This window comes from Mobula hypostoma, chromosome 9, assembly GCF_963921235.1.
Source record: "Mobula hypostoma chromosome 9, sMobHyp1.1, whole genome shotgun sequence".
NCBI classification, from domain to species: Eukaryota; Metazoa; Chordata; class Chondrichthyes; order Myliobatiformes; family Myliobatidae; genus Mobula; species Mobula hypostoma.
Genome location: NC_086105.1, coordinates 123465995 through 123476288, shown reverse-complemented (window position 1 = coordinate 123476288; position 10294 = coordinate 123465995). Strand labels below are relative to the sequence as shown.

At 38.2% G+C, this 10294-nt stretch overlaps 1 protein-coding gene across 3 annotated transcripts in view; it reads right to left on the bottom strand.

The window, feature by feature from the left end:
• Positions 1 to 494: 494 nt before the first annotated feature.
• Positions 495 to 10294, bottom strand: part of smg1 (SMG1 nonsense mediated mRNA decay associated PI3K related kinase) — a 142716-nt gene continuing 132916 nt past the window's right edge. For all 3 annotated transcript variants that reach the window (XM_063059057.1, XM_063059059.1, XM_063059060.1), the window contains 3 exons: positions 8539 to 8718; positions 7777 to 7883; positions 495 to 2823 (listed from right to left, as the gene is read on the bottom strand). In XM_063059057.1, the coding sequence (XP_062915127.1) occupies positions 2746 to 2823; positions 7777 to 7883; positions 8539 to 8718 (365 nt within the window). In that variant the 3' untranslated portion in view covers positions 495 to 2745. The remainder of the gene's footprint in view (positions 2824 to 7776; positions 7884 to 8538; positions 8719 to 10294) is intronic.

Genomic DNA, 10294 nt, shown 5'->3' with positions numbered 1-10294 from the left:
ACTACAGAATCAAAGCTCGGCCAGAAACATTCAATGACGATGGAGACACAATGAAGCATTAGACAAAGACAACAAAAAGGAACAGCCAAGGTAGTTAGATGTTGCAAGTATTCTTGGAGGTGCAGCAATGGTTAAAGAGCAGCCCTATATGTAATGAAGTGTGTGTAATGTAAAATCTTTCTACAAATTGGAAAATCATTTATATAAACTGGAATTCAAAGAGGTCATTAAATATCCATAAGCAAGTAGGAACAAATAATTCAGTGTACCAGTTGAACAATAATGCCTTGTTATATCTTTAACATATTTAGACCAGGATATTGGTGCAATGGCAAACAGTAACATCAGGCATGATCAACCTGTTCTACCCTTCCAAAGCAAACTTTGCAGGTAAAACTAATGACTATACAGAAACCTATTCCTACCCATCTGTATGTTTTTTTTTGGGAGATGTACAGAAGAGAAAATAGTTCTAATACCAGGAACAGTGTGAATGTAATAGTTTTATTGGAAATAAGGTCCTGGATGTAAATTTGTAGCAGTACAATATTTTATTTTAATTTAATTGAGTTTTTATAAACAATGTGCGCATAATACAAACAAGATTCATACCCATGTACAGATACCGTAATGCACAATTTCCCACTGAACTTCTCGAAAAAGAACTTGCATTTGTATTGTTCCTCGCCTCAGTATCCCAAAAAACTTTACAGTGAATTAAATACTTTTGTGTAGTTACTATTCCATGTCCCAAACAAATGCAGTCTTTTTAAACTTCTTGGTAATTCAGACATTTATCAGGATGGAATTATACTGGAGGTTACAGATGGTTCATTAGCTTCAAAGGTCAGGGCTATTATTTCAGTCTGACACTTGAAATCTATTTGAAATTCTGTATACTTCATTTTTGCACACTGATAGCCATGCATGGCATGGGATTTCCTTAGTGGCAGAGCACTTTGTGGCATTACAACCAAAATTCCAAGACGTGAACATTTAGTCTATTCTGACCATTTACTGATAATACACAAGTAAAATAATATACCACAGAAATTAGAGGAAGACCTGGTCTGTTGCAGCTTTTCAGCTGGAGAGCAGTTTCATGATGGGGGCGGAAAATAACTAACAAAAAGTGGAAAGAGACATTCTCTCAAAAGTATTAAAGAAATACTGATGATATTCAATTTATCTCAAAGTAGCAAGAGCTGCAAGAATAAGTTGGAATCAAAATGAGATGATATGTATGAATCTATGCTATTCCATTTATCTGTACAGTGCTGAAAAATGGGCTTGTTCACAAAATGAAGCTAAACCATCGCGAAAATTTAAAAAGTTATCACACATCATATGCCTCCACCAAAGGACATTCTTTATTACTTGTGCCAGCTTAATGTAAAATACAGCCAAGAGTCTATATTGGTAAAAAAATAAAATTGGTACAATAATGGTGAGGGTGTACTGCACAAAAGGAACCTCATTATGTTTTGTATTATTGAAAGCAATTTCCCCTATGCGTAATGGAAATGATGCAGTCATATTCCCACAGAACACAACATTAGGGTAAAGGAGTATTGAGGTGGAGCTGGGGATAAAGACTAAAGCACAGAGTGGATGGAAAGAAAGTTAAAGAAAGAGTTAAAGCTATTAGAAAGGACAGATGTTTGCAAACATCTCTGCAAGCAATGCTGGCCATGGATTGCTGGGAAAATTGCAACAAAAAAGAAAGAAAGCAAAAGGAGAGTAGTGATCACTCAATTGAAAAAAAGCTTAACTGGTCATGGTACGTCACTTTCAAATACATTGGAGGGTTTATTTAGAGTTTTATTCATACAAATGTCAAAACCTGCATGATGAAGTTACACAAAAATATCCAAGACCTTTTGACTCCAAGTAACAAAAACAGGAAGGAAAAAAAACACTTTGAAATGTGTGCATGGAAACACCTAACCCTTCAGTTTACCATGAATCCATCAATGCTTGATGTAATGTTTCAGCTTGTGGACCTTGCAGGATGTTCACAATAAAATGATGACCTACTACTGAAGTTCAATCACAGTAAACAGAATTACAGGCATCTGAGAAGCACTTTGCTAAACTAGCATACACCTATAAGAGAAAGTTAACGAAAAGATCAGGGTGGTGTCATCTTCCTCACACAAGTTCCATGTAGTATATCCAATCTTTATTTAGGCCGGTTCTGGAGTCCATCATTTCTCCTAGCCTTGGTTTTCTTACTGGATGGCCATCTTCAAGGGCAAATTAGCCAGTGAAGTCGTTATCCAACTGGAATCACGTGTCTGGGGATTGCAGAAGTAGACTTCTTTCTGTGGGGCCCCAGTATTCTAAATTACCTTTCAGCAGGGTTTAGTACTTTGTGACTTGAAATGTTCACAGGACAGATGGACTTGGGGTTTTCAAATCACTCTGTACTCAGTAGGAAAGCAATCGTTTCAGCACCTACACCCTCGATGTTTCTGCAGTTCTTGGATGACAGAAAGACAATCGTGTAATTTAGACTGGGCGCCATGGCCCTTGACTTTGGGGTGCAGACCATTGTATTAAGCATATCCCTGAGTGCAGCCTTCTGACTAATCACTCTGAATGCACGGGGATTCCTAGATTTCCTCATATTAAGCCCCAGAATGCATCAACACCTGCCATGGCGCGGCTATAGATGCCTGTGGCCGAGTTGATTCTGGTGGATGCCTGACCTCTTTGAACCAGAGAGATCCACTGTATTTCAGCTCATACCCACGCCGTCCAACCTTCATACAGTTGTGCCAAGTTATCTAGATTAGTAGCTTCTTTAATCACGTAATCAACCTAGAAAATACAAACAATGGAGAAATTGCTTCTTTATATTTTAGCAGACTCTATGCATTATAGATTAATGCCCCAAATAATGAGAAAACAGTACTTTAAACAAATCCAAACCAACAATAACACTTAGAGAAAAAGGATACACTTCATCTTGCATCAGAATAGCAAACATCCCTGTTGTGACACTGATTTCACATAAATTTGATATTGTCATTTAACTTTTCTTCTTTCAAGGGTAGTAAATCAAAGTTGGAATGCTTCATTAGATTGGTGTAGACACATGCAAATTTCAAGCCAGCACAGGTTTTAAATTCACACAGTAGTCTCTATCTATCCTAACCAACAATGATTTTATTTCTTCCCATCACTGGTTAATGAATAATGAGCTGCAACAATGATTAGGTGGTAATTCTGCAACCTTTTGCAGTGTATGATTTAGTACCTCATTCGATCTTTGACCATTGACCACAGATGGTTATCACTAATTAGCACGAGAACCAAATCAGACTTACTTTTTCATCCTTCTGACTTCTGATTGTCAAAAATAAAACATGCTTAAACTAATGTGACGTTATAACTGGGCACTATTCTGGTTAATTGGGACACACTAGGACCAGCATATTTTGGCCCAATAAAGTGGCTACCCCAAATAGTCAAAGTTTCATGGAAATAGTTAAAAAGGTATAAAAAAGAAACGGAGTAACAATTTATATATTTAAATGAAATACAGAATAAATCAGACTACCAATGGTGCTACTGTACTACAAAACTGTATATTAGTTCCTAAAAGTTATCAATGGCAATATTTATCCAGTGTTCGCAATGAACAAAATCAGCACAGATACCTCGTGCAGACAGATAATGGACTGCCTTCATACAATGCTATCAACGATTGCATTGCTCAAATCTTCACTTTCACTGTAATATTCAGGATGATTGTCAATATCTTTAAATTCTTTGTAATTCCTAACTTAAAGCAGTTAAATTGTTTCATTTTCACTCCCAGCCATTTTTAGCATCTCCAAGCCTGAATACTTGAAACAGTTCTGAATTGTGTAACTACTTATTTCTTGCCAACTATCAGTGACAAAAATCACTGCTTTCTAAACATAAACACGCACAACAGATGCTACTTAAAACCTGCTCCCTCTAAGCAGAGTGTAGTGTCTTTTGGCCATACAATATATGCGACTGATACGAGCAAGAAACTGTTCGGCAACAGTTCCCTGTCCTAATTAAGCAATACAGTGTCCCAAATAAGCGAATGCCCTGATTAACCAACTAACCAGAATCTACTGTTCTTCAGTATAAATTAGAAATAATGAGGAAATAAGCAGGAAACAAATCAATAAGATTCTGAGAATGATGAATCTATCTAAAAAGGGATTGTCTGAACTTTTATATGCCACCAAACAAGCAATTATTTCATTGCTTGTGGAGAATGCGCAGTATAGATTTGCTGTTGTGGAGCACCTTTCATAATATTGGAAGCAAAGTTATGGCTACTTATGTGTACAATTGCAATATGTTAATTTACTTTGCTCCTCACCCCAACACCCAAGGCTAATTAGACAAAGGCAGGTTGCACTAGTGGGAAGACTTAAATCAATCAGCTTGAACTAGTTTATAGCCAGCCGGTGGTGTAGTGGCATTCACACCGGACTTCGAGGCTGGGTTGAGTGTCGAACTAGCAACTCGGCCTCATAAAAAAGATGAAAATGCTAAAGATATGGCAAGGTTGCAGGCTGAAAGGAATGACAATTGGTTTAATGTTATGTGTACTGAGGTACAGTGAAAACACCCATCTTGCATATCATCCACATATCAATTCATTATAGTGGTGCATTAAGACACAAGGTAAAACAAGAGTTCAGAATAAAGTGTTACAGCACAAAGTGCAGCAGGTAGACAGGTACATGGTCATAACAAGGTAGGTTATGTGGTTAGCTGTCCTTATTGGACTAGGGGAACATTCAATAGTCAACTGTCCTTGAGCCTGGTGATACGAGTGTTCAGGCTTTTGTATCTTTTGCCTGATGGTGCTGGTGGGGCTGTATGGAGAGAAGAGAGGATGTCCAGGGTGGGTGTGATCGTTGATTATGCTGGTTGCTACACTGAGACAGTGAGAAGTGTAGGCATGGAGGGCAGACTGGTTTCTGCATTGTGTTGAGCTGTGTCCGCAACTCTCTGAAGTTTTTTGTGGTGATGAACAGAGCAGTTGCCATACCAAGTTGTGATGCATCAGGACAGGGTGCTTTGTATGGTGCATCAATAAAGTAGATGAAGGTCATGGGGGCATGCCAAATTTCTTTAGTCTGCTGAGGAAGTAGTGGCACTGGTGAGTGTTCTTAGCCATGGTGTCATTGTGTTCAGTCCTGACAAGGTATTATTGATATTCATTCCCAGGAATTTGAAACTTACAATCGTTCAATGCTGAATGACTCATTTTAGCTTTCACTGTGGAAAGATTGCCCAACTCACCAGAAAAGGCAAGAAACTAAAACATATCCTGACACCTTAGAAATGATCACACACAAGTTTACTCTCTGAAATAGCATGTTAATATTTTCATTTGTCCTATGAACTCTGGATAAACCATATTTCACCATTTTAGGTTGTTTATGATCTGTATTTTGTGTGAAGAAGGAAGTTCGGTGAGGAATTTAGTAAACAAAATAAGTCACAATGATATAAATTGAACATTTGTTTGTTGGTGAAAGTAGAGAGCATTACTTTTTAGATTGAATGAGGTTACAGAAAAAATATAATCAAATGTACAAGAGGTCTTTGTAGCCAATGTGATCTATTCAAATCCATAAATAATCTGGCCTAGTTGTAAGCTACTAAGACATTGATCTTCCCAAATGGTGGATCAATTAAATTCAGTTTTTAATTTATATTGATGAATATCATCAATACAAACAGGTATATAAAATATGGTGCATAATTTAGTTTCTCAATCACTAGCATATACATCTTTTTCATATTTCTACATAATTAAAAAATATACCTTTAAACTTTTTTTAAAGATCTTTTGATTTCTCAGAGGTCCAATTTATGACTAAGATATCCCTACGCATCAATCTCCTTCCCCATGTCCCAACAAAACTAATTTCTATCCCACAGTCCACTCACCTCTCTCCCACATCACAGATGAAACTAAGAACTTATTTAAAACAATTTCTAACTGGAATTTGTGTATTACAATTTTGCATAATTTGACTATAGAATAATGTGGTCAGAACACCTTTTAAGACAGCAAGTCTGGCATTCATAATCTTCCAGTGAGTTTCAGTCATTTATTCACATTTTTTTTGTGCCAATTTTTCCCGTAATTATTCATTTTTCAGAATGTCCACCCCAAAATTGCTTGAGAATGTAATGATGAACTGCCGCTTTGAACCCCTGCATCTTCCTGGTGAAGGAACTCCCTCAGTGCTATTGGAGTGCCAGGATTCAGACTCAGCAATATACTAACAAGTTAGGATAGTGTGAAACTCGAAGGGCAATACACAATTGGCAACATTTCCATGCACCTGAAGCCATTTACCTTTGTGGTAGAGCTCACAGGTTCAGACAGTGTAGTCATTGTTAACCCGGCTGTGTAGCCGGAGTACATTTTTTTAAGATGATACTTACTGCAGCTACTGTGCATGTGATGAATGTCAAGAAGACTTAGTGTTGTGCTAAGGTAAAAACATGGGTTACTTTATCCTGGACAGAAGCTTCTAAAGTTGTTGCTGTACTCATCTAGACAAATGGAGAGTATTATATCACACTCCTAACTTACACCTTTGGGACGCCAAGAGGCTAAACACAGTACTTGTACTTACAACTAGTCCCACAGATTTTCCATTGAATGACAATAATTAATATTAATGGCGGGGTCTCAGCAATAGCAATGTCATTGAATGTTAAAGATCTATAGTTAGACTCTCTTGTTAAAGGTGGCCAGTGCCTGGCTTTTCTGTGACACAGATGTTTCTTATTACTGATCAGTCCATGCCTAAAAGTTTGTCTTTCTCTTCCTCATATCCTGTTGAACTGCAAAGTGGAATTGAAAAGCGGACATGTTCATCAATCACTGCAGAACTGAGCTTATGGTGGGTAGAAAGTTATCAGTAAAGAAAAAGTGGTTGTTCATTGGATACTGCTCTCCTGTGGTTGGGATGACTTGATCACCATATCAACTCTACCATGACCAAGGTAGAGATCCAAATGTAGTATTTTTTTCTTCCATAGTAATGCTCTTATCTTCTCTCCTAATGAAGCTTGTGCATTTCCAGTAAGGACCACAAAGTTTTCTCAAAAGTACCTTGGAATCTCACTTCTGCTCCACTGAGGTGCTATTCATCAACACAAAATAAATTTCTACCCTCCATGCTCATCACATTGAGATTCACCCTTCCAACATCTGTTTGCTGAACTACCTGACAAACATCAAGTTTTGGGCAAGTTGGACCTTTCTCTCACTGAACAAGGTAATGATGAAAGCCACATCCATTTATGGCAGGCAATTTCCTTACATGGATACTGGTCACGGTCCGTTTACTGGGACTCGACCAGGTTTTCCCAAAGCATCATCAAAAGCTTCACCTCATGCATCACCACCTTCCACCCTTGTATAAGCCCATCACTTAAAGAATAATTTTAACAATTTTACTTATGAATGTCCTTTTCTCCATCCTTCATATTTAGATTACTGTATGACCCTTCCTCTACACCACTCAAGGCAGAAACATCAGATGAAACAGCGTTGCTCTCTCTGGAGTGCTTTTTCCAACCATGACAGGACCTCAACTGATACCTTAAACCGACTTTTTGAGTCAGATTCTCAAGTTTTTCCCACCATTCTTCAGACTTCAGCTACCTAAGATACTTTATAAAGTGAATAACGTTTGGGTAGTCTATAAAAATAGTTTGTTAGAATACAAGCATGCTACGATTTCATTGTACCTGTTCAGCAACTGTCATCCTCCTGTTGGGATCTACATCTCTGCCTTCCAGCTTGGCCTTCACTCTTTTCCACACACTAACAGCATAGGAATTCCGTTCCTGAACAGCTGAAAACGTAAAAAGGCAATTTTGTCCATCACTTTGCATACAATTAAATATTTTAACATGTTCAATAATCAGACGACTAGTCACAAATAGCACAAGTATTTGCTCTAATATGGTTAGAGTAGTGGAGTGGTTCCACATAAGTTATTTCATTTATGTAGACAAACAGCAGCCATTTTGGAGGAAAGACAATTTACCAGCAGAATCATTCCCAAAGTAAGGCTACTTTATATCCTTCAAATTTACATTGTCACATTAAAAAGAAACTATGGATTAAGTTAAGAAAACTCAAACAACCTCTTACTTAAAAAGACTGGTATTCCTGGTAATGATATGGTCTTCCATTGATTCTATTATGGTTATTATTCTATTATGGATTTATTGAGCATGCCCGCAAGAAAATCTCACGGTTGTATATGGTGACATGTGTGTAAATAATAAATTTACTTTGAATGTTTTGAACTCCGATAAGCTTTCACCAATGACACCAGAAATGTCAATTTAGATTATGTGTTCATGTTTTGCCATGGACATGTACAGACTAGCATAGATCTACACACCACACAGAACAGAGTGCATTTAAAAAGTGAGCAATAAAGTATAATAATGAACATACTGATTTACAACTAATGAATATACCATTAAAAATATTACTACCTTTCCCAGTCTTGGGATCTCTTGCCGCTTTCTTAGGACTTGGAGCAACATTCTTCCCCAACCCTGTGCTTGTACCAGGTGGTGTGTTTGCTGAAGCGGCAAGATTTCTCTGAGCCATCTTTCGTGCATTCTGTGACATAACTTCTGGTTGGGTCTTTTGAGTTGTACTACTGCGAACAGCTGCAAGTAGTACATGAGACACAATCTAATTTCACACAGTGGCTTAAGCACGTTATTCTTTTATGCAAGATTTGAACATTAATTCAGATGAAACCAAAACTTGCAGATTTTAATTTGCTGGTTGAACCTCATTGAAACTATTTTAATTAGTGTTTGTGCACAGAATCTTTACATTCACTTGGATTGGAACTGTGAAACAAAATAACTCAATGCAACATATTGCCTAATTTGTAGTAGGTTTACTATTGTTAAAAGTATCAAGACAGAGTGAAACCTTTACCTTACAGACATTCCATACATAAGTACATCAAGATAGTACAAAGATTAACAGTGTAGAATATAGTGTTATAGCTACAAAGAAAATGCAGTCCGGTGGGCAAGTAAGGCACAAGGGCCATGAAGAAGTAGGCTGCAAGATAAAGTTCATCTCATCATACAAGAGGTCTACTCAAGTCTTATACACGTTTTCAAGAGTCTTATACATGTTATACACTCAAGAGTCTTATACATGCTTTCAAGCTTCTGTATCTTCTGCCTGATTGGGGGGGGGGGGTTAGAGAAGCGAGAATTTCTGATGTTAGAGGGGTTGTTGATCATGTTGGCTGCTTTCCCAAGACGGGGAAGTGCAGAGGGAGTCAATGAAGCGAAGCGGTGGCTTTGCTAACATACTGGGCTGAATTCACAACTCATTGCAATTTCTTGCAGTCTCGGGTACAGCAGTTGCCATTCCAAGCAGTGATACATTTAGATAGGATGCTTCCCTTGGCCTATAACTGCCTACTAACAATGTTAAATGCTGAACCATACAGAACTGCACTGAAGACTTTAATGAATGGCTTGGTGATTATACAGGGGCTAATAAAACTGGCCAAAGTTCAGAATACTCTGGTAGCTCACTCAGCAGTCTACATGCTGACCAATATCCTGGCAGGGAGATTAGCGGGGGCTACTGAGGTGACTTTAAACTAGAATGGTTGGGGGGTGGGAATCAAATTAAAGCGGCTAGGTGTGAGGAGGTTAGTTCACAACAGAGGGATGGGAACCAGTGCAGAGAGACAGAGGGGTGTAAAGTGAGCGTAGAAGCAAAAAGTACAAAGGGGAAAAGTAAAAGTGGCAGGCCGACAAATCCAGGGCAAGCATTAAAAAGGGCTAAGAGAGTTGTAAAAGAGTGCCTGAAGGCTTTATGTGTCAATGCAAGGAGCATTCGTAATAAGGTGGATGAATTGAAAGTGCAGATTGTTATTAATGATTATGATATAGTTGGGATCACAGAGACATGGCTCCAGGGTGACCAGGGATGGGAGCTCAACGTTCAGGGATATTCAATATTCAGGAGGGATAGACACGAAGGAAGGGGAGGTGGGGTGGCGTTGCTGGTTAAAAAAGAGATTAACGCAATAGAAAGGAAGGACATAAGCCGGGAAGATGTGGAATCGATATGGGTAGAGCTGCGTAACACTAAGGGGCAGAAGACGATGGTGGGAGTTGTGTACAGGCCACCTAACAGTAGTAGTGAGGTCGGAGATGGTATTAAACAGGAAATTAGAAATGTGTGCAATAAAGGAACAGCAGTTAT